We start from the raw sequence: 25,257 nt of genomic DNA, 5'->3' as shown, positions 1-25,257 counted from the left end.
GGGAAAGCAGCGAGGCTGATTGCACAGGAAGCCATATTATTGGTCCAGCGTAAGGAGCCGCTCTCCTGTGATGCAAGCATCAGCTATCAATCTCCAATCTCCCAATGAAGCATGAGCTATTTCTGCTCCCCCTCCGCAAAGTCCTCAGCAGTCATGGCTGCAAGCATGTGGTCGTCATCTGGGCTCCAACACACTCGATAAGCAGGAGAAGGTGGCTTCTGTCGTTCAGGTCAGGCTCTGGAGGACGCCACAAGGCATTTGTAGACACGTGGTCAAAGCTAGCTGCTTCTCTCACTGGGACAACACACAAAAAGAACAGCAACCCACAAGCCAACGTCTTTGTGTGTCTGGTTCAATAGAAACACGCTTACCGAACACCTCGTCGCTTTTTATTTTACATCTGTCGTAGAAATTTCATTTTATTGTAGATTAAAATAATTGGTCTCCTCACCTTTCCTTCGACCCTGTTTCTTTTTTAAGGTTTAAAACAGAATCATCAAGAATTAGAGAACAGAAAGATTTGTAAATCTTCAAAAATTGCCTTGCAATTTATTCTGTTTGTCTTGTAGCGCTCGCTCTTTCTGTTGTATTTATTTTGGTTGATTTATCTCAAACACGCACAAAAATACAATATTTGAAAAAAAACCCAAAAACAACAGCATTTTTGCCTGAAAACGTCCAATAATGGCCAATTAGATTATCAAAAAAAATATTCCCAGTGAACTAAACTTCCACAAATACACATACAGCCAGGGTTAAAAAAGAAACAGAAAGACCCTTGCGGCTGTTAAACTTAAAAGCTCCTGCTTCAAAAACTACATAAAATAAATGATCTGACTAAAACCCTAACCCTGGGAGACCTTGCTTACTGCTTGGTAATTGTCTTGCTCATGACACCATCCATCCAGAACATTAGGCCTGTGTTCTCAGGCCTGCTGGGTGCTATCACACAGGGCAATCACCAGTGTTCCAGCTCTACAGCCCCCTGCTTATCTGGCCACAGGGATCTGGTCCTACATAAACACTTTCAAAGACATGGAAAGACTTTTGCAAACAGCCCAGTTGCATGGTATTACAATGGGCCGTACATGAGCTACACACACATAAAAACAGTCACACACACACACACACACACAGACAGAGCTGGTTTTTCACTCTTTGGTTCTCAGTCTTTCTTTGAGGCAATTGCTGCTTTCAAACAGGATCTATAAAAGATGAAACAACCTTTGCACTCATCTCCCTCAGATGTGGGGAGACATACCTGCAGCCAGTGCTATTAGTTACTGCTCGTATTGATATGCACCGTGCCCGCTGCAGCGTGTTGGCGGGTAAAACCACTATGTACTGCTCCCACGCCTCTTCCCTTTGGACCCACAGGCGCACTCTGGCCTCCAACCACAAGACTGTGTGGGATATGTACATCTAATTGGGTCTCACAATAACAGAGGGAAAAGAGAACGGGTTCATCAAGTTTAGCATCCAAACTGAGCAGGTTCACTCAGCGAAGCCTGAGTCGGTTGCGGAGCTTCACCGAATCCGTGTTACTACATTGTGTTTATGCTGCGTATACATCGGATTTCCTCTGAGTCCGTGTGAACGCGCTGCGTTTTGATAAATGAAATCTGATTTGCCTCCCAGCGTTCAGCCTAACGAGCACAACTCAATTTACCCTGAGCCAATTTCCTGCCTCCCATTGAAAAATCATCCTGTGCTGCTCAAAATTGAATTCATCGTTCACGGATTCGTCAAATGCTAACTTCTCCGGTCAAACCACGGCCCGCTAATTCGCTCCTAAGTATGGCACAATCGTGCCTTTAGCACCCACCCACCACAGCTACATTTGTTTGCAGTGCCGACAGTTGCAGATATCAAGCACAGTAAAAATAAAACACTCTTTGTCTCTGAGGACAATTATACGCTTCATTTTTGCTAGTGCATTAATGTGGGTTTGTGTGTAATCTCTGGAGGTTTGAAGGCATCAATAACAACCCATAGGTTTCTCCAATAAATCCATAATATCTCAAGATAGGTATCTCTGCCCTTTACTTCAAAGATTTGTTTTTGAGTCTGATTGCCAGCAGAAAACAGTAAAAAAAAAATACACGCGACACGCAAAGCCGGAGGAGTGAAAATCCTAATGATGATATTTATTAGTGAACCTGTCACAGCAAGATAGCGTGCTGCTTTACTCAGAAGCATCCTGTAAATAAGGGTAATTAGGTACTCTGTTCACTTCAAAGAAAACAGCAGCCTTGCTGGATTTACTGATGTATCCTTCAGTGGCAGATAATCAGTGTCTGAATCCAAAGGTGTCCCTACAAATGCCTGTAAACACCTAGAGAATACGATACTTTCAAAGCAGTGTTGAATTATGGTTTCTGCTGCTCATACGCCATTAAAATAAAAATGCGGTCTGAAACCACAAATGTGTGTGGGGGATTTTTTTTAATCGAGTGGTTTATGTGAAGTGTCATCGGAGGTGACAAACTTGGGTCTGAATGCAAATGTGCAAGAGGCCTATCAGTCTGGGAAGAGAATTTCATGGAAACATTCAAATGCCTAATAGATACAATCTAATCTTTTCCTGCAAAGTAGAGAAAAATGAACAAAAACGAGCAATTCAATTTGATCTTGATGTGTATCCAGTCATGCATCCAGTGGAAATAAATACTCATTAAGAAGCATCATTGACTGAAATTAAGGGCCCGGTACCAGTGTGCTTCATTTTGATTTATTTGTTTTATTTGTTGTTTACTTGCCAAAAGTGCTCATAATAATGGTGAATCGTGCACCGTCATGTAGCCTTTTTAGATAATGCTCCACATGTCTGATAAGTTAGGGCCTTACTGCTTTAAATGAAGAGCAATGAGGATTCTTTGAGACTTTTAGGTCGTTCCTCAGTAATGTGATTATAACACTGGAAATGAGACATTACATCTCAAAGGGGGCATGTTTTAGTGCATCCATTCGTTTAGCAATGGCAGCGATGCATGTGTTAACGTGGGTTAATGTTTTCACGGGACTTTCACACCATGACAAAGCAAAAAAGCCACAGTACAAACGCTTTGATCTGTCCGTTATGATAAGATAATGAGCTTAAAGCCACCACTGCCTGACATCTCCTCCTTAGGCTGACTACTGATGTCTGGTGCTGGCTGAGAGGGTGCATGTGTAGCTATTGATTACTGGCCAGAGGATCATAAAACATCTGGGAAACAGCAACGCTAGCTTTCCTCGGGCAATTTTTACACCCATTTTCCTTTATCATGTAATTTTCCATATTCTTCACCTGAAGGTAGAGCAGTAAGTATCCCTGGGTGCATCTTGTGTGATGGAGCTTTGCTTGCTCTTTGCCAAGAAAATCTGCAATGGGTGAGAGGTCAGCTGGGTGCATATATGGCATATTATTAATTGAGATGGCTCCAGATGACCCCAGTGGGCCGTGGTGGGGATTGTCTGCTTCTTTCAGCATGTTTTAAAGCTTGATATTCATATTGAAATGCCACACCTGCTATTGTTAGTACAGGACTGTAGAGTGAAGCAAAGGCCAGTTTATGCTCCTGCGCCTGCGGAGCTAACGGGGAGTTTGTGTAGTTATTGCATCACCTGCAACCACCACAGAGACGTGTCGCCCAGCTCCCAAAAATTCAGACCATGACAGAGACGGAAGGTGCTACTCTGACCAGGGAAGTCAGGATTAATGTATCATTTCTTGTTGTGGCTTTTCCTACTTTACTTTGCATTGTGTCGTGACTTTGATTGTTTCCGCAAGTTGATCTAAATGTGCTCGCTACCCATTTAAAGCAAACAAAGAAGCCTCATATAGACGTTTGAGACAGGTGGAATATCTTATCTGACTTTCTCTAAGCGTGTTTTCTGATTATTCTTTGTGCAAGTATTGTGTTGCTGTGTGTTAAGTGTAAAATGATGAACGCCATCTGCATAGGAGACACGCTCACGTTGACCACAGGCTACACGGACGCATAACGAGGCCTTTAAAAGATCTCCTTCATCCCTGAGGTCACCGGGTCATGTAGCATCCGCGGAGCACATTGTTTGAATGGGACTGGCGCTGCATTGTTTTTGCGTAAAATCCCTGATTTCCAGTCATCATCAAACAAATTCTCCATTTCCATTTATCGCTTCTGGTACCGTCTCACATGAGCGAGAGAGGTATTTAAAAAGAATTTAAATTGGCTGCTGAACCAACACTGACGCTCAGATTTAGAATCGAGCAGAACTTGGAGTGGCCCAGTATTTTTCTAATGATCACAACCCAGCCGAAGAATCCTGTCCTGAGATATAATAAGAACCATGACCTTTGTGGACGGATCGGATCATTTGCTGCTCCTGGAGCCAGTCCTGATTTATCTGCTACGTGACGTGCTGGCTCATTGTACTGCTACTGATTCTGATGGTGATTATGAGGACGCTCCGTGTATGTGAAGCTACAATATCTATCTATCTATCTATCTATCTATCTATCTATCTATCTATCTATCTATCTATCTATCTATCTATCTATCTATCTATCTATCTATCTATCTATCTATCTATCTATCTATCTATCTATCTATCTATCTATCTATCTATCTATCTATCTATCTATCTATCGTTACAGACCCGCGTGCTGGATGTATTTCGGCACATTTAGAGATACGTTCCATCAGACTGTTGTTTAAACATTCCTTTGCCCGTCAAGGTCACGTTGTGTAAGGTGATACACTGTCTTTAAAGGCTCCTGTATAAATAAGCCCTGTTTTTCTTTGACTGCCGAGCTGACAGATTATTGACAGAACCTGTTCATTTAATAGTGATTTCAGTCATCAACACAACTGCTGAAGTGGACGAGTGTCAAACCTGAGACTTTTCAGATGCTTTCCAATCTGTGAAGAGAGAATAGTGTGTGTTCCCAGCAGCTCCTGCGATGTTTCCTTGCTGCACACACAGAGAGCCACTGGCCATATTTTATGTAAATCACATTTCCTCCAACCAAAATGTTCCCTGAGGACAAAAATCTGCATTTACTCAGACAGCTCTGACCCCGTGCCCTTGAAACACGGAGGTTTGGGGCAAAGACCCAAATGTTTAATCACTGCGTTCACTCCTAAATCTGTGAGATTGGCAGCGCAGGACTCAATTATTCATACTAAACAGCTTTTTAATGAGAAAATAAAGGTGACATGTTGCTGATTTACTTGCCTTTCCGAGCTACTGACTGAATATCTTGTTGTTTTATCTGTAACCTCATGGCAATAATGATCACATCACCTGATGGGATGCTGTCGCTGGCCAAGGTGAAATGCATTGTGGTAAACCCAGCTCTCCGCACAAGTCACGTGTGTTGCATACTGGATAAAATGGCCGGAGCACTTATGCTCCCAGGAACAGGGAGCGTATTAGGAATCTTGCGTAGTTATAATTCGAACAGTACTTTGGCGGTGATCGATGGCGTTTCCGGGGCCCACGAGTACACGTTGTCAAATGGATATTTAGATCTGTGGCCACGTCCTGTTGGTGGTCACATGACCCTGAGGCCATGCCCCAGTCAGATCCCAGGTCACTGTCCTGAGCCGCATCAGATCCTGGATCGTGCGCATTTGATGATGGCGGAAAAGGTTTTCCCACAGCAATTTTTACTATTCAGAGCTATTTTTAGAAGCGGAAGCTGTTTTCATTCACCTCTAAATAGAGCTGACAGTAAAGCTGGAAGTAACTGATTTACAGAAGAAATTCCCATTTGCAGTGATGCAGTAGGCCAGCCTTTTTCCTCCAGCGTTGTGTCATAGACTTGTACGGCTTCCAGATGTAGTAGAATTCAGATTTGTAATTCTGATTGTTACTTTTTGATCAGTTTTAGGCTGCGTCATGTGACTGTGGTGATTGGAGACACAAGAGAGGAAAACCTCTTTCCACTGAAGATGTGATATATTTAATGGCCCTGGAGCTCCAAGAATGATTACTATACATCAAATGGATCTTTTTTTTTTTTTACCTTGGCATTGTGATGCCTCCAAAGATTTGCGCCGATGCTGCTGCATCACTTTGGTGCAGAAAGAGATGGACTGCATTTAGGTGTGAGACTGAAACCGTGCACCAGAAGTGTAGAATATCTCAGTCATGATGTTATCTTTTAAAACATCAAGAGCTTCCAGAAACGACATCCTGCCAGCGTATATGGACAGGAAAAGAACCTCAGAATCAAAGTGCGCGTTGTGGTGTTCATTAAAGCAAACATGATAAACACTGAGCTCAGACAGCCAACGATGTTCTCCCTGTCATTAGTGGAGTCTTTTAACAAAGGGAACATCTCTTTTCCCAACTTTAGAAGCATGTCAGACCTGTGATATTTGGTGAAATGCATCTTTGGCTGAGGCCCATCAGAACGCTCTCCAAGCAGTGCTTTTAATGAGAGAACTGAAACTCTTTTGGTGACCTTTTGCTCTGCTTCAGTGCAACATGGCTAAATCTGAAAACACGCCACAAGGCTGGAGAAGTCTTGCCAGTTACATCTTTTCACTTTTGATTTCCTCTCAGCAACAAAATGTTTAATAGATAACTACCAGTTAAATATCGGCACACACAAACGTGCTGTGATATGTAAATCAGGGCGCTCCTGGCAGTCTGAGCTAACTAAAACCACTAGTCTTGGAAATTACTCTGCCGCTCTGTGGGGGTTCGTAACAATTTATTCTGGACATGTCGTTCAATTTTCCCATTAGCCAGCCAATTTAGATCATTTGTCTGTAAATCTGATAAGGAAAACTGTCAATATATCCATTAAGTTTTGAGTGCAACAGAATGGAGCGTGTTGTCTGCAGGGAAACTGGCGCCCGGTTGGAAATAAAACTGCTCTTCAATTTGGATTATTGATCACATTAATATGCAGTGATTATTTTCTCTGGGCGGATTTGTTTGTCTAAGTGACAGTTTGATGCCGTGTAATTATTTTTAAAGAGCACAAAAAATTGAAGAAGGCCTCCGTAAAAGAGTTTTGACACTTTAAGAAGCACAGTTTTGAAATGACTTCTAAGTGACGTGTTTGTTACTCAGCACTTCAATGGGGCACTTTTCAAAACAAATTATGGTTTTAAATTACCGCCGAGTGTTTATTTGTAGCTGATCCACCATGTTGCCATGTCAGAGAAAGAAGAAAGAAAGGAAAGAAAAACATGATGCGTCATTTGTGCGGAATTTCATTAAAAATGAAGCCGGAGGTGGAAAAAGTCAGATGGCAGCAATGCTCAGTGTGTTTTCAGCTACACTGGGCAGTTCAAAGACTGTTTATGAGCATAAACAACTGTCAGGGAAAGAAAGGTCAAGTCTTTGGTCACTAATTTCACCGTCAGACTCAAACTTCACCAACAAAGAAATCAGCTCTATTCAGTGTGAGAAAAGAACTGAAAGATTTCAGACTCCTGAGCTTGGGAGAATTACGATCAATTCCTGTCAATGCAGGTTTACGCAGGAAGGCACACTCCTGAAATTCAAGATGAAAGCTTTCTTATAAAGTAAACTTGTGTTTTAGCAAAATACAGGCAAAAATCACAATGTCCTTATTATTTACTTTCATTAAAGACAAAATTCTTTTAACATTTCTGTTATAAAATGTACAGATTTTTTTATTCTTCAAACTTCAGTGGGGAAATGTGCCATCAGAGAGGACGTTTATTATTTTCCAGGAATGTCTCTGATTTATTTTTCAGCTCTTCCTCCAAGTCTCTGTTGTGTGCATATTTAGTGTGTGTTTCTCAGAAAATTCACAGAACAGCTTTTCCGGGTTATTTAAAAAGAGCTTTACTAAAGAATGACACATTTTGTAAGTTTCTCGTGTTTCATCAAACCTGTTTTCTCATGATGTGGTTCTCACATGTTTTTGTCCTGTCGTTTTTTTTAAATCACAATTCCTATTATTTTTCCCTTATTTCTTTCAAACCTGTTTTCAGACCTTTTTCTGATTTTTTTGATTGCTGAATAAGTCCAGATGAAAAAAACACCTTTTTTTAACATCACTTGGACCTGAATCAATGCGCTTCTATTGTTTTTAGTGCATGAGTTATTTTTTATTTGTAAGACTCAAATGAGTCAAAACTCATAAACAATGTCTAAAAGTGTGAGGACTCATTGTGCTTTCTTCAGGATTCCTGAGAGCTCCTGCTGGATCTTTCTAGCAGCAGAACAGAGAGCCCACTGGATGGAGCTGCAACAACATTCCCCTGCTTTTAATCAGATGATTAAACCATAAAATAAATGTCTCTAACAACCCAGGCAGGGCAATTATGTAGATACTCTGTATTTTGACATTGTTGGGCAATATCAGTCAAAAAGTGTGTGCTTGTTTGTGTGTGTGCATGCGAAAAATGAGGTAAATTAGTGTGACAAAACAAAGAGCAGACTCAAGATTAAAGTTACAATTTTTATGTCATTTCATTTATTTTGAGAAAGAGCCTTGAGACTGTATTTATAGATGAACCGATATGTATTAATGGCCTCCAGACAGGACATTAGGCAGCAATAGCACAGAAAATTAAGTGTTTTCAAACGATAACTAACTTGGATTACAACAACACACACGCACGCTTCAGCTGGAAATACACCGCTGATGGATGCTCGGCGAAGGCTTGACCGGAGCGTGAACTCACTCTGAGACCTACCTTTTCTCTTCCTCCTACAATTTTCTCCATCAAACTTATTGTTTGCATCTCGACCAAAGGAAAAAACCGACCAAGTGTTGACCCAGACTTAAAATGCAAGCTTTAATGCGCCTTTGAGCGCTGGATGGCTCCAGCTACATTTGGGAGCCGACTCAAGCCTGGCCCAAACAAACGGGGATGAAAGGTGGCCTCTGATCCTCAGGCCCGGCGTTGTGACTTCAGCACTTGAGCCCGATTGTTTTCAGCTGAGGTTCCTCTGGGTGGCTTCTCTTCAACTCACAGCTGAAACTGCCGGCACGGAGTTTTTCTCGGGATTTACAGACCGCGAAGTTGGCTCGCCAGGAAAAACTCTGGGCTAAACAAAATAAACGCTCATTTCTGGAGTCGCTGCGAGCGGCCTCTCCAGTTATTGTGATGCAGGGTGACAAAAGCCTGAAACTAAAAGCCTTTGTGCTTCTCAGGCCAGCCCTGGCACCTCGCAGGCTCAGCCCCGACAGCACACATTCCATCTGATCATAGTTGTGTGTGACATTTCAAAGAGGATTATGAGAATGAAATGTGATAAAAAGCTATTTTCATGTGACCCCCGAGCGGTTGACCCCTGATAGGCTAGTGCAGCGTAGCACCGAGGCCTCAGAACACGCAGGGTTGGCTGTCCATGCATGAAGACATTTAGAAGCAGGCGAACACATTCAGAAACAATCATAAAGTCGTAAAAAAATAAAGATCAAACACGGACAACAAACACTGCTCTCCACAATTCATACTTTCTTTTTTTATGTTGTTTCTGGCCAATAAAAGTCGAATGGTGTGCTTGGCGTTTTGACAAAGCAGCCATGGCTCATTGGCGGGTGATGGATGGCCATTTGCGCCACGCTAATTATTAGTCCACATAAAAGAGGATGGTGTTATTTTCAGAGCAGGTCCAGCAGACCCCAGCTGGAGGGGTCACTGGGTAAATAGGGAGCCATCAGTCTGCGACCATATCACTCAATCTTGATGTATGAGCACAGAGGTACAAATTAAACATGCAGCGACCTTCGTCGGGGTTTCTGCACTCAACAGGATGCCATTTGGGCTAATTCCTGCATTAGTCGCAGACAATAGGCCACTATACCACATGCTGTAATTACATTGTGTACACACATCTGGAATCAAACGCCCAGTGGAAACTAAAGCACTCAAAAAGAAAAATAAATAAATAAATAAAAGATATTTTGATTTATTTTAAAAAAAAAATCTAATAGGAAAAACACAATAGTGTGTGTTTATGCACAGATATGATGTGCTCATGCTAACTGTTGCCCCGTTCATGACATGTGTTCAATGTTCACTGCTGTTGAAACAGGGAGTAAAAGATCCTGTTGTAGCTTTGAGCTCAAAGAAGATTACGTTTCATATGTACGATATCCCCTAAATCGCTTGTCTTCTACTCTCCCTCTTAACTTACAGGCTGCCTGCTCCGGTTTCAACCATCTTGCTCCTATTTGCCGACATCCCAGCCCCACTTTCCATACCAGTCCCGTCTATGTCACTTTGACAAACGCAGGCAGAGCGAGATTTAGCTCACCGAGGGTGCAGAATCTGGCTGCATCTGGATTTCATAGCTCTTCTATTTTCCTTGCTGGCACCGGGCTCAGATTGGACATGATGGGGGAAGGTCAAGTCTGTGTGAGCGTCAGCTCCAGACTGTTGCTGACATTGATCGACTGATTCTCACGAGTGCTCGAGAGAACATCAGGACAATAGAAAAGCTTTGCTCCGGCTGTTCTTACTGCCTGGAGAGAAAAAAACCCTGTCTCAACTTAATCAAAGTGGATACTTTCATGGCAGATATGTTTATTTTTTGCATGGAATTCCAGGTCCCCCACCGAGATTTACAAGCATTTTAAAACTCAAGTACAAATATTTAGAACTTTATTGATAGTTTACTTGTACAAGATGTACATTCATATTTTCTGAGCCAAAAGGGGGAAAAAAACAACCTGTACGATGATTCATGTTTAGGCATGCTTGCATGTGAAATGACAATCATTTTAATGGGAACAAGAAATTGCATGAAGTATTGTTCAGTTCAGCCATCCCTGAAATGTCTGTAAACTTGGACACGCTACATTTTTTTTAGGCAAACAATGCAATAAAGCCACATCTCTAAAGGAACCACTGCAAAAATACAAAAAAAAAAGAAAAGAAATGAGAAAATGTACACTTGTTGTTCAACTGATTTTTTTTAATAAACTTTGAAACAAAAATAATAAATAAAACACCTTTATGTTTAATTTAAAGTGGAGACATAGATAAACAAATGTAAGCGGAGGTCAGAAATGCTTTTTGGAGACTGTTAGAGGTACGGAGATCCACGCTTTCACTCAGCTCTCAACAGTGTTTGCAAACGTTAGAGGAAAAACCATTTGAATCATTTTTGAAGTTAATAAAATTCTTCTAACATGCAGAAATTAGTTACTCATTACAAATACCGCAGGGATCATTTCAAAAAGCCAACAGATTTTTCTTACATTGGTGTCGTAGTAAAACGCTTCAATTGAAACCATTAATCAATAACCGAAGCCTCATTTCTGCAAAAATGTGCTCATGACAACTCTTCCTGATGTATAAAAACTGCTTTATTCCATTTTGGCATATCGGCATCATGTGGGACGTTTGTCAAACGCAATGAAATATACACTGCTGTAAAAAACGGCCATGTTTGGCAAAAGAAGAGACACTTTAACAGTGCATGAAAAACAACAAAGGAATTCTCAGGTCTTTTCTTCGTTGAGGAGTAACTGCTAGCTGTTTTTGTTGGGGGTTTTTTTTTCTTTTTTTTCACTTTTTCGCTATTTACAGTATTGCACTTAAACTGCACACCATTGCATTTCAGTCTGACTGATGCTTTCTTTTTATTTTCAGAATTACAAAAAAAGAGGAAAAATACACATGTATACCCTTTATCCAAGATAGCGCCTATTTGCTGATCGTATGACAATAATCAACCCCCCCTCCCCTTTAATCATTAAAGTAGTATCTGCTTGTAGTGCCTTTTGTAAACACCCACGTACGAGACCCGAAGTGCAAAGGTTATTTTCACTTCTTTACCCAGGATACAACACAAAAAACCAAAAGGAAACCAGGACGGAGAGAACGATAGAGAAAGAGTAGGAGAAATGCTGACACGTTCCCACCGTCAGGATCTCTGCTCCGCTCGGCCGCAGGGCAAAAAAACAGGTTGTTGCTTTCGTTCAGCGACAACGTTTACGTCCAGCGGAAGAGGAACTTATCAGGGAAACACTCCTCGCGTGGAAGGGCAGTGTTAGAACCAGTCACGGTCGGGTGGGGTGGGGGGGGTAGAGGGTCGGAAACAGAACGGTTCCTCCGTTAGAGCGCGTGAACTCGGCAGCAGCAGCGAACACAGTGGTTGAGACGGATACGGCCTGTTTTTTGTCGTGTTTTTCTTCTTCAATTGTATCATGAGCTTTGGGGGGACGGGGGGGTATAAAGGCGAAGGCTGTTCCGATGATTGCTGGATTTTTGGGACCTTTCCCTCCCTGTGCTGTCAACATTAACACTCATTTCACTGTCAACACGGCGGCAGCCGGCATCAGCGGCCCGGGCTGCCCCGTTGCTTTGTTCTACCCTCTTCTGGTCTGATGAGCCCCGGCCCGGCCCTCAGACAGACATCCACGTGTGTTTGTATGGTCCGGGGGATGTGATGCGTGCTCTGAGTGGACTGAGCCACTGGCCCCGCAGAAGTCCTGCCTGTTGGGGCGAAAAGTAAAAGGTGATTTCATTGGTATTTAATTACCATTCTCTACAAGTGGTTTGTTTTGGCAGCTGGTTTTGTGACAATTTTCCCAATCCCTTCTCTTTTTCTTAGAAAGAAAACTCTTCCTTCGCTGTTCTCCCTCTTTCTCTGTCACACACTCTTTCTCCCCTCTGTATGTGTTCCTTTCTTTCATTCTCACTCAGTGTTTTTGTTTAGTTTAGTTTTAGCTGTGAGTGTCACGGCCCTTTCACAGGCCCAGTCTTGTGTGAGAGGTGATTATGGGCATCAGGCGAGCGGAGGGGCAGCAAGGTGGGGGTCAGAGTCCCAGAGCCTCGGCATGTTTTCTTGCCTTGAGTCGCAGGTCTGCAATGCTGGAGTTCTTGCTGTTGCTTTTGGCAGCCGCCACCGCTGCCGCCGCTGCGGAGGCTGAGTCCGCGAGCGAGGCGATTGGAAGTCCGAAGGGAGGGGGCGGGAACATCAGGTAGGGAGCGTGAGCAGCCAGGTGAGGGTGCAAGTGGGGGTGGGAGTGGGTCACCCCGTCCAACTGGAGCTGGGCTTGGACCTGGAGAACCACACACAACGTCAACACGGATATACAGGGCAAGAGTGTGTGTGTGTGTGTGTGTGTGTGTGAAGGGTGGAGGATTTGGGTTTCAGAGTCTGACACAATTAAATTCCCTCTCAAATTTTAGCCCTGCAAAGCTGTTGCTTACACGGTGTTTTCTAAGAAAATACTTACAGGCTGTACTCGGCACTTTAGCCCTTTTTTCATGTCAGCTATTCTAAAAGTTAATGAATCATAAATTGCTCTCAGACTCCACATTCAATTTAATCACCCAGAATCAAAGTCTTCCTAGGACCCAGCACAGATTTGTTTAATTCAGTCCGAGGACTCTGTTATACCCTTGGAAATACGCCGTCTTCTTATCCTGATTATGTATTCAATTGCATAAATAAACAATTTTGCACTATAAAGATTCTCACATATTTGGGGTTATAAATATTTATCCAGACATATTCCTGAGTCGGGGGTAGGGGGGGGTGTTAGTAACTATAAGGAGCATAGAATATCAGCTTTCACATTCTTGGCAATTATTTTATAAGAAGTAGGTGAAAATTAAGCATCCGCTCACTTCAGAGGGAGCGAGCCGAGCTGTTGCCATTTCTCATGTGTTTCAAACACCACAGGAAGGAGCAGCAAACTCAAGTATTTCATGCTCTCTTCTCCAAGCAAAACAGACGGATTTCAAGCCAAAGTTAGAACTTGATTCATTGATACTTTTTTTTTTTTCACTTTGTCTTTAAAGTAGGTAAAATATCTGTTATTCTGTGATTTTGTTAGTCCTGTTCAGGGCAACAAAGGGTGTTGCCCCTGTGGCGTGACAGGCGCACACACGCACTCATACACACACATATACACACTATTCACTCAGCTTGAGGCAAATTTAGAGTCTCCAATCAAAGTAAAAGGCTTGTCTTTGGATCAGGAATGTATACCCGGAGGAAACCTGCTTATTTTATGGTAGATAAATATATGAGAACTAACAGGAAACCAGAATAAACTGCAAGATATATACAGAACTTTCCGCCCATACAGATAATTACATTCAGACCTATGTCAACGGTATATTAAAATAAATTACATATCACTGCAGCCATATTAGACATTAAGATTAAGAAGGTTTATTACATACTGCATTATAATAGCAGCCAAACCTGCGTGTGCTTCCCACCGCCTGCTTTAACCTCAAACGGCAAGTCTGTCTTGGTATTCAGGCCTTGAGCCTCCACCCCTGCCAGTGCAGCTCAATGCCAATATCCATCAGAGCCCACTCCATTCCCCACTTTCATCATCCTCTTTTATGTGCCTGCGTGTGCCGCACTGTTGGCTTAATTAGGCCTCCGCGTTTGCACCGGGGTCAAGCAGACAGCACAGCGGCCAGGCTGCGTAAACAGACGGGAGCGGAGCAAAATGTCGGCACACCTTTCCTCCCCATGCAGCCTGACCCTCTCCACAGAGGTGAAAGGTGCTCTGAGGACTGAGGAATCCCCCCACCCCCACCCACCCCCCACCCCTATGACAAACACACATCACGCAAACAAGCACACACAGTCTCTCTGTGCATCAGATGGTTGCCATAGTCAGCTGATCCAACTTAGCCAACACATCTTGCCTTCTATTGCACAGAAATCAAGGCTCCAGCTCACTTTCACCTGCTCTCAGGTCAAGATTCTGCTTTAAAAGATGCTGACTGATCATTTTGCATCCAACCCAGAAGTCCTTGTTTAGCCGTGACACATAGGCTCTGGTGTTCATGCACGGACGTCTGCTGCCAGGACGATTGCGTGGCCTACCTGTTGGAAGGGCATCCGTAGGGCGCCCATGTTGACGTAGGGAGCGACTCTGCAAGCGTCGAGGTGACTCCCGCTGCCCAGAATAACGCCTGGAGAGAAGGGAAAGATGTCTGTCAGACAGCCAGACAGTTGTTGTTACGTGAGAGGAGGTCAAAGATATTTCATGTGCAGTTAAACATAATAGCAAATTCAGAACTTGTAAATGTATATTTCTTGATTAGTATATATTTTGGAATACAGAAGGCAACATTTACCTTTGTGCATCTGGTTTTCCTGTTTTCTACATTTTGCTCTTCTGTTCTGAAACCAGACCTGCAAATGAAAACCACAGTTTAATTATAAGGAATAAAATCAAGCAAGCAATAGTTTTTGACAACAGATTTTCTTCTTTATGTGTGTTATCTGATCACGTGGGAATGAAAAGATCATCTATCCGTAATGGAAATATTTGTTGTCTTTTTTCAACGGTTCTTTCAGCTGAAATGGATCATTAATGTTTAATATATCACTGTGGATTTTTTTTTTTTTTGTTGCAATAGTTCCTTAGGAGATATTAAAATAATGGTTAAAAATATATTTAAATCTTGGAAAAATTGACGGTTTTACTCAAACATATTCAGTCTCTGTTGTTACTCATTATAATCTCGATTTGCTTAATAACATTATAAAATCTTAGCCCCGCTATTACAGGTCATTACAGGTGCATTTAGGGGCTGCAAAACACCCAAACTGATGATGATGATGATGATGATGATGATGATGATGATGATGATGATGATGATGATCCCAGCTGCGGTGAAAATAATTTGAAGTAAGTTTGATAGATGTTTTGAAATTTAATTTAAAAAAAAGATTTGTGTATTTTTTATAAAGGACGCGATATATTATTATTCTTATTCTTCTTCTTCTTCTTCTTCTTCTTCTTCTTCTTCTTATTATTATTATTATTATTATTATTATTATTATTATTATTATTATTATTATTATTGCCCTTGTTGGCGGTGGTGTTGCTGCTGTTGTCAGGGTAATAGAGGCAGCTTGATGGTGCTGAGGTGTCAGCTCGGCAGCGGTAAATGATGGCAGGAAAGGTGTTTGTGAAGAATCCCAGGTGACTTTGCATAGACCCGCAGCAGCCCCGCAGATAAATCAGGGCTAATATTAGACGGGCCGCAGATCAATTGCAATTACGCGCTGGTGTGTTAAGCAAAGTGAACTACACTGGTTCCGACAGTTATTTCTTCATTAAGGGCCACTCAATGATGCGCTTCACAAATACCCTAATCTCATTTCCGTTTTGATTTTTTTTAATAGAGACAGTGAATAATGACATTTAATTTAGCAGCGCGCCAGAAACCCAAAGATATTAGTCCTAACCGAATTACTGCCTGCTCCTCACCAAGCTCTCATAACTTTCAATTAGATCCATTGACAGCTGCTCGGAGCGCAGGTTCGCAGCCTGCAACAAGCCTGCTGCAATTCACCCACCCCTCCTAAATCTGGGGACAATCTGTCCCGGCTCCCTAAAGCGGCCCTCTGCATTTATTTATTTATTTATTTATTTATTTGGGGTCGGGAACTCTACATTCGTGATCACGGAAAACGGTCGATATCAACCATGTCTGCGCCATTACGTGCACTATTGCGCGTCCTAAACTTTGTTAGCGGGGTGCTGATGTTATTCCGCCTGGTTCTGTCGGCCCAGGCGAGCTCCGACCCGCAGAGCTGAGGGCTTCTGCCGCTTTCTGCTGGTTCTTATTCGTCCGATTAAAGAGCAGACGAGCAGCGGGCGGAATCGAGTTATTTCTGTTTTTACAGCGACTCTGCATCAGGCCCGTGGTAGATATTACAGGGACGATGATGAGGGATACGAGCTGACGTGAGAGCGCCCCCCCCCCCCTGCACCCCACCCGCCATTCACAGTCTTCATTCATTTTAATCAATTGTGTTTTGTTGTTGTTGTCGTCGTCGTCGTTGTTGTTTTAATCCCCACACGAGGATGCTGGTTTGGATGATTTCCAGCGTTTTCCACTTGCTGGATGATCACTGACTGGGGCGTTTTTCTGCAGCTTTTGTTTCATCTCGGTTGCACACACCCTCACACTTGCGCAACGACTCCAGATAATCAATAAATTAATGTAAGTGAATGTGAGGAGACGCGCTGCGATGCCGCAGAGATGTTTTTGAGTCTGTTAACGTGTTAAATATTAGATCACAGCAATGAAGAAAATACAGAATCGCAATAAATTTCAACAAAATCCGGAATATATATATTTTTTTTGTCTAAATTCCCACGTGGGTATTTGAGCAAAATAGTGTTGATGTGAAAAGATTGGTCTTAAAAAGGTTGGAAGTGGACAGTGGCTAAAATGTAAATATACGGAATAAGAACATGAGTTTGCACACAAAGGAAAACAAACCTCAAGTAAATAAAATGGGGGGGGGGGGGGGGGGCATGAATTATTTTAGTATTCTTGCTTCCAATGTTGGCGAGAAAAATGAAAAAAGAAAAACAACACGAATATTAATTCGATTCTTTTACTATTTGCGGCGTTTTGATGTCGCGCGAAATGTGTTTGGTTTGAGCGATTATAAATCCACAGAAACGTTTCGATCAGATCAGATTCCCACAGTTTGGGCTGACGTGTTGCAACTGGGTTTACTGGCGGACCAGGCCCCAGTCAACAACAGCACAAGCGCTGCTTGGGTTGCTGGTGTGATTCCTCACCTGCACCCTGGCCTCGGACAGGCCCAGCCGCTGGCTCAGCTCCTCTCTCATGAACGCGTCCGGATAGTGCGTCTCGTCGAAGAGCCGCTCCAGCTCGTTCAGCTGCTCCAGCGTGAAGTTGGTGCGACTCCTCCGCTGCTTCAGTTTGCCCTGTCCGTCCTCGTCCTCCGACTTCACGTCCTCTTTTTTCTCCTTACACTCGTAAATGCCTGTCACACACGGGATGACATTTTGCACTCAATACCTCGCTTGGAATTTGGAATAAACTGATCAAAACTGTACTGTGCGAGTTTGTGACGCGCAGAGAGGAGCGTGGATGCAGGTTAATGGCCTCGATCGGTGCTGCTGAGCAGCAAAAGTTGGCCTAAAATCAATTAAAAGCAGGCACTTCAGTCTGAACAGGAGGGGAAGTTTCGGACCCAACACGGTCTAAGACGTTCGATTTAAAAGCTGATCATTCCATAATCTTGGAGTTTATTCCGTGTCTGCACTCAGACGTGCTGAAAAGCTGTCAGTAAATGTGCTATTGTGTCTTTCTGCTGGTGTCAGAGGGTTATTATTAGCTACTAACTTGACAACTCCAGTAATTACTGCCGGGTTTAGTCTCAGCTTCGTGTTTGTACTCCGCTGACGTGAAAATTGAGTTTTCCACTAGTGACATTCAGTTAATTAATTCATTTAACAATTTTGTGGAACTTCTTACAGGATTGACAGAGATCTGGAAATTAGCATTATTTCAAAATACGTAAACAGATTTAAAAGATATAAACATGCTTAAATAAAAATATATATACACACAAATTAACAGTAAGTGTAGCTTCTCTGATTAAAAAAAACAGGCCTATTTTATTTGTCGTCATTCTATAAATCAAATTACAGTAATTGTTATTATAAATGATAGTTTATAAATATTGCTGTCGGACTGGAATAAGACGGGGCAACCTCTACAGGAATAACAAATGCTTTTTTTTAAATATATATGTATGTGATATAATTTAATTTGAGGAATAATAACATTAAAGAATATTGTGGTTATTTTTTTAAAGTAAGGGTTAAATTACGGTAAATAACGGGTCATAAATAACAATATCATAAACCCAGAAAAGAAAAGAAAGTCTAGCAGATTTCAAGACCTAATTTGCACAGCTTTCTTTTTACGTAACACCGCTGATTATTTAAAACAAAACCTTTTGTTTCAGACTCCTAAAATTATATTAACTTTTTAAGAATTATTTTTTAGTTATTCGGAAGACTGCGTGACTTTAAACAATCCTTAAACAGTTAAAACATGTCCGGGAGGAGGACCCGCCTCCTGCCATGCAAAAACAATCAACGTTACAGCAGAGTAACGTGAAAATTCTGTAAATCTCCCCCAAAGGAAACATACCTCATGCAATCACAACTCTTTATAGCTTTATGGGAGTTTTGAAACGCAACTTTTAATCATTTCCGTGGACATCGCAGATGGATTTGTCCAAATCAAATAAAAGACTTACCTTCCGTCGCTCTGGAAACACTAAAGTCCTTCAGTTTCTCCTTTTCCAGCTCGACGTGGTCCTTGAACAGATGCACCGGGCAGTGGCCGCCCTCCGTTATGTCCTGCAGGTTTGTCTCCGGGCTGCCCAGCTCCCGCGCCCGCGTCAAGCCGCTCTCCAAAACTTCCCTGTACGTGATACTCTCTTTGTTGCCCTCCTTGGTTTTCTGATCGAACGATTTCGACACGAATGCCGTAAGTTCTTCCATGGCCGGGCTCTGTCACTTTCAGTAGTGGTCCTGCTCGGGGAAATCCACCGTGAAGGGTCGGAACACACCGCCGCGTCTGGAGCACCGCTTCTGCGCACGGATACACTCTTTTATGGAGGCTGGCAGCGGCGGTAGAGAGGAGGGGAGGAGAAGAGGTGAGATCACTCCTGCTGTTGTGACTGCGTGTTGGAGAGCACACTATTTATACACGGCCACCTCGGCCACCCCCCCCCCTCCCAACCCCACCCTCGCCCCCAACTCCCTTCTTCCCTCGAATCCGCGCGTCTTGAGCAATTATGGGCCGCTCCGACTTTGCAGAATTCAACTTTCACCAGCTTTTGTCGCCCCCCCCCTCCACAAATCAATGACGGAGCTGGTGGACGTGGTTAATTGAATTATGCTGTCATTAAAGTGCGCGGGGTGGCTGAGCCGCGCGAGGAGGCTGGAGATGCTGCTGGCGCAGACGAATTCGGCGAGAATTTAATTAAGACGATTAGGATGTACAAATGGTTCGGTGGGAATTTTTATTTATTTATTTATTTATTTATTTATTTGGACTGCAACATTAAGATGGTTTCACACATCGGGTTGTGCTGAGTTTATCGATGAACTTTCAACTATTAATAATCTACCAGATTTCTATTAATAACAAAAAAAATGTAAAGAATTTTAGAACGTGGGCTTTCAGAAATATCCGCCCAAAACAGTTAAAAATGCACCGTTGATAATCGCTAAAAACTGTTACTATCACTTCGTTTTCACGAATTTAATAAATTCCTAAACAAAAAGTCTGCCTTGCTTGATAGCCATAAACGTAAATAGCATTAAAATGACCACCAACACAACTCACACGGGAGGAAGCTGTAAATAATATTTGGGTTTAATAAATTCGTGTCTCTCCCGAGTATTCGCCTGTAATGCGCAACGCTGTTCGATGGGAAATGTGGGCAACAAATCAATAGATATCAGTGTGGAAAGAGGCTCTCCCTCCATTTACAGGCTTTTCATGGGAATAAGTGAGCCCATAATGGTTTAACGTTATCTAAGTCGCTGATCAGTCCAGCAGGCAGACACAAAAGGCCCGGAGAGGAGTGTGATCCCCAGGGTGTGCCGCCCTGAGCGGCCCGCCACTGTGAAAGTCTCATATCTCAGCCCTCTAATGACTTGGTTTGATGTCTCTCCATTTATCAGCGAACACGCTTCACATCGCTGCGCCTGACGCGCACGCCGAGGTCTCTCCCCGGTGCCATGAACTTCGCCTTTTGTTGTTAATAGACCTAAATCCTCTTTAAGACGCAAATCTGCGCTCCCTGTTGTGCGCCTCCATATCATCGCTCAATTAAGCGTCTTTTTACAAAAAAAAAAGACACGCGTGTGTGAGCGGGACATGGAGGCTTCATACTGGGGTAAATTCTGACTGTGAGTACGGCTGGAGGATTTAATGTGTAGTTCTAATTTGAGAACTATCACTGATCCATCATGTGCAGAAAAAAAATAACTGTTGTGGAACATGCGTTAATAAAACCACAGGAGTTGTAAATATGCTGTTTTGCCAGTTGCGTTCAGGCGTTAGATTTATTTAAAATTCCTCCCCATAACACAATATTCATGCAGAATAACAATACAAAGCGGATCGCCAGAAGGCCAATACATCGCGCGTATTTAATATGCACGCTGAACATGCTGCCCAATTAAAATAACACAATGTAGTCTATAGCAAAATCTGCACCTTATAATGTGTTGCACTTTACTTCTCTGCTACTCGGCTCATTGCTGGTCAGCAGCAGCGTTTTGGATTCGCAAATATTTAAAATAACAAGATGATCTCACTCGTTCAAAGCCTGTGTAGCCCAATCAGCAGCCGCAGCAGCAGCCTGGAGGAATATCAAAAGACATCCAGGAGGGATGCTCTTTACGCACCGACGCTGCTGTCGCTACACTTAAGTGGCCCAAAAACTCTTAAAGGGCCCCAATCATATTTTGACTTGCCGTTTATTTCTATCCAATCCCGCCCCCCCACCCACCCCGCCTCCCCTGCTGCTGGAAACAGACGTGTTCCATTTAATTTTTCAGCTGTTTATGATATATTATTAGCATGTAGCATTTATTATTATTGTTATTTAAATGTTCGGCTACAGAATAGGTCTAACCAATGTGACTTAAACCCATCTTAAAAACTGAATTCATGAAATTGCAAAACCTTGAGATTTCGAGCTGCCCCTGGCTGCAGAGTTGCGCTGATTTCCAGCCCTCAGCTGAGTCAGGAAGTGACAAGCGCTGTCATTCACTGTCCATAAAGCGTCTCGTTCCCTGATCCTCCCATTTACTGCTAATCAAGGCGCTGAGAAATCTCTTCTCTACCTGCTTGTGAAAGCCTTGGAACATTATCAAGACATCAGCAGAGTAAAAGGAGGCTACTCTCAGAGCGCTGGGGGACAGGGAGACAGAGGGAGGCTGAGTGCAGAAATGGGCAAAGAGCACATGGGGACTGGACGATCACATATCAGGTTTACACGTTTGGGTTGTGCGTCAAATATTTGAAGTCAAGCGTGTTTTCAGGCTGCACTGTGGGTGAAAGCTTCATTCCCCTATCTGATTACAGATGAGGGGAGAGGAACGGAGGGATGGTCGGAGCAGCTGCTGCCTGGCTGGACTCAGAGCTGCGCTCTGAAAACACACGCACACACACACACACACGCACGGAGAAGGCTGCGGGTTCAAAACCCAACAGTTGACTGAGGCCTTTTTGTGTGGGGAGCAAGGTTAGTGGTGCTCAACTGGTTGTGTATTATTATTGTGTGTGTGTGTGTGTGTGTGTGTGTGTGTGTGTGTGTGTGTGGGTGTGTGTGTGTGTGTGTGTGTGTGTGTGTGTGTGTGTGTGTGTGTGTGTGTGTGTGTGGATAATGGACAGATATCTCAGCCTATTCTCCCTGCAACATGAACCCCCCATGTTTGAATGGCCGGTTGATCCCAAATGGAGCTTCCTGAAATGTTGTTATGAGAACAGCAGATAATCTGCTGAACTCTGGCGAAGTGTTTGATGGAACCACATTGGGAAAATCGTATTTGCATGTGTTTGTATTACTCTAATCACAGTAGGAAGCATTTTCTGCTCGTTTGAATTTTCCAACCCGTCGTCTCCCTGCTCTATATTTCAGTAAAGTCTTAACCCGTGACAGACACAATCGTCTAATGTTATATTTGACCCCAAGAGAGCCCAGTGTGTTTTGAAAATTGAGCCTTAAAAACAACGCCTGAACATCGAGCTTCTAATATAATTCTCATGGCTGCAGAAGTGGGGTTTTTTTGCTGTTTTTTTTTCGAAGCCCCGTTTATCTCCAAATATCATCATCTCCCACTGCAGGGACAGAAGAGCAGGGGGAAAAAATGCAATAAAGTGTTATACTTGAATCTGATTCAGCCGTGCAGAGATGTCATATACGGATGTGGGCCTGTCCACAAACTGACAATGGGATTCTTCCCCTGGCAGATCACTTTTAACTTTCCCTGAGAGGACAACGAGGATTTTAGCTTCCATTTATGCTAATTGTGTGTTTATTTGTGTGTTTGTTTGTTTGTTAGAGTCCTCTGGTTTGTCTGCAGGCTTCTTTTGCTCGTTACAGCGTTGAGCGCCTTCATTTCGGGTCCTTTTTGCAGGGTTGCAGGAGTCCACAGAGACTAAAGGCTGCGTTTAAAAGCATTCTCTGCCATCTAAATGAGGCTTTTGGGGCAGAAAAGGGAAAAAAATCAATATGAAAATGTTATTGTGTGCTACTAAACATTAGTCTGCACTCGACTGGGGTCTTTTTAAGAATCCACTCCTTTTTTTTGGGCGGGGGGTTGTTGTTTTTTGGGTCACCCTGTTGTCTTGTTGGGGGGGGTGCATGAAATTGACATATCATTAACAGCGGTCCACATTTGAGGAGAAAACAACAGTAATTGACTGACATTCTGGACTAACAAACACATTTGGTGTCTTAGCCCCCCTGCCCCCCCTTCCCTATTAAGCTGCGGTTTGCACTTATGGTGAAATGTTCTGATCAATTACGAACATCTCCTCACAATTATCTCATCTGCCAAAAGGGAGAGAGCGTTTTCCTCAAGTTCCTTGTTAGGATACTTTGGTTGTCCTCTGGGGAAACGCAACAATTTATACAAATCAATAGTGCAGCAATAATTCATGGCTGATCACGTGCTGGTTTACCTCTTTATTTTCAATAGAAAAAGCAGGACTTGGCTCCCAGAGGGCAACATGAAAGACCTCTGGTGGGGGAGGGGGGAGGAATCAGGGCCCGGAACCCGAGACAGAAGACGCGAGGATAATAGGAAGACATCGATCATCTGGTCCACGAGAAGACATCTGAACCGGTGAGTCCAGGCTAACGGGTCGCATCAGTCCTCCATTATTTAAAGGCGTCTGGGCTCCTCGTGAAACGTTCTGTTGCATCAGGTTTTCATCATCGTCTTTGGGATGGGAGGCGTGTGTGTGTGTGGGGGGGGGGGCAGTTACCTGGAACAAGGAGCAGGATGGAAAAACATCTGCTTAAAAATAATGCTGTTGTCGTCCCACCAGCAGAAGAGAAAATAAGAAAATATATGGATGACAAAGTTGTCATTTTGAAGTCAACACCCCAGCTGAAATCAATTTTCATTTTCTCATTTGAATATTCTCAAATCTCCTGTAACAGCATTATTAGCAGGACTGCAGCTGCTATCTGCTTTCATTGTTGATTCATCTGACAGCTATTTATTTACTTATTTTTTGGTGGTGCATGTCCGGACCTCATTTTCATTAGTTATCAGCCGCCGTTTTGTCTACACAAATGTCAGAAAATGGTGAAAAACCATGATGAAAGCCCGGGATGATGCCTCCAAATGTCTTGTTTTCGGCCACAACCCAAAGACATTCACTTAACTGTCAGAGCGGATTAAAGAAGCAGGAAAATATTCAGATTGCAACGCTAAAATTAGACAATTTGTAGTCTTTAGTCCCTATAAAGTACTCATCAAATATCAATAAATAATGGTAAACTGAACCAGGGACAAAACCAGCTCGTACTGTGACAGCATAAATCCTCCTCTGGACGGCCTGAGTCAGCTTGTAACGTAATGGAAATTAATTTTGTAAATGTGAAGACGGATCAAGTTCCTTCTTGGCAGCAGACACCATCTTACAGACATGTTAACAATGTCTTCAGAGACCAATGAGGCCCATTTACAATAAGAGTCTGTTTCAAGTCGCTGGCTGTGTGTGGATGTTAGCGCGTCTCACCACAGCGGGCTACAAGGGTCCCTCTGGTGTCAGACGCAGAAGGGAGGCTGCCTTTTTATGGAGTGATGCTACACTTTCTCAGTCACACAATTCAAGCCTGGTCATGGTTCAGAGAGGACGAAAGTGAAAGAGCTTCTTTGACTGAGAGTGATTTATGCTGGAGTGGTGAGAAAAGGGGAGTCCGTGATAGATGACTTCATTAGATTTAATTAACAGAACTGAAGGCCCGACTCAGACAGAAAGAGATGGAATGAGAGACACGGGGATAGAAGGTGGATTTGTGGGGTGGATTGAAGGATAAAAAGGTGAGGAAAAGCCAGAGAAGGGGTCCGACCGGGATAACACAGAGGGAGAGCGGTGGGAGAAAAGGGGAATGGAGAACAGATGCCGGAGATTAGGATGCAAATTCTTAGTGTGTGTTCGGACAGGAGTCAACTGTGGGTCTCGGAGGAACGACTTTCAGCCAGAGGAGTTCATATCTATTGATAGAACGGTCACAGAACAGACTGTAGGGAAGCACTGAAAGATGGAAGAAAAGTCATCCAGAACCATTCCAACAGTACACAGCAGCATGTATGTATGTATGTGTGTGTGTGTGTGTGTGTGTGTGTGTGTGTGTGTGTTCAGGCCAGTAACAGCTCAAACCTGATGTAATTCTCAGACTTAGAACAAGACTTTATTGCCAACAGACTGGCCACACTAGCTGGAGACAACTGAAATCTGCCCTCTGCCCCGCAAGTGATTC

General features: G+C 43.1%; 1 protein-coding gene and 1 long non-coding RNA gene across 2 annotated transcripts; one reads left to right on the top strand and one right to left on the bottom strand.

Moving 5' to 3' along the window:
- Positions 1–10,474: 10,474 nt before the first annotated feature.
- Positions 10,475–19,446, bottom strand: shox (shox homeobox). Its single transcript, XM_011607019.2, is given in 7 exon segments — positions 10,475–12,410; positions 12,767–12,920; positions 12,923–12,979; positions 14,773–14,861; positions 15,027–15,084; positions 17,498–17,706; positions 18,994–19,446. Coding segments are annotated over 7 exon segments (972 nt in total). The 5' UTR covers positions 19,241–19,446; the 3' UTR covers positions 10,475–12,252.
- Positions 19,447–19,656: 210 nt separating this feature from the next.
- LOC115251200 (uncharacterized) lies at positions 19,657–23,732 on the top strand. Its single transcript, XR_003889763.1, has 3 exons — positions 19,657–19,754; positions 21,843–22,002; positions 23,462–23,732. It is a non-coding gene; the product is annotated as an uncharacterized lncRNA (long non-coding RNA).
- Positions 23,733–25,257: the final 1,525 nt, after the last annotated feature.

The sequence above is a fragment of the Takifugu rubripes genome, chromosome 1 (assembly GCF_901000725.2).
Source record: "Takifugu rubripes chromosome 1, fTakRub1.2, whole genome shotgun sequence".
NCBI lineage: Eukaryota > Metazoa > Chordata > Actinopteri > Tetraodontiformes > Tetraodontidae > Takifugu > Takifugu rubripes.
The sequence above is the reverse complement of the archived record's forward strand: the minus strand, read 5'-3'. Positions and strand labels throughout refer to the sequence as shown.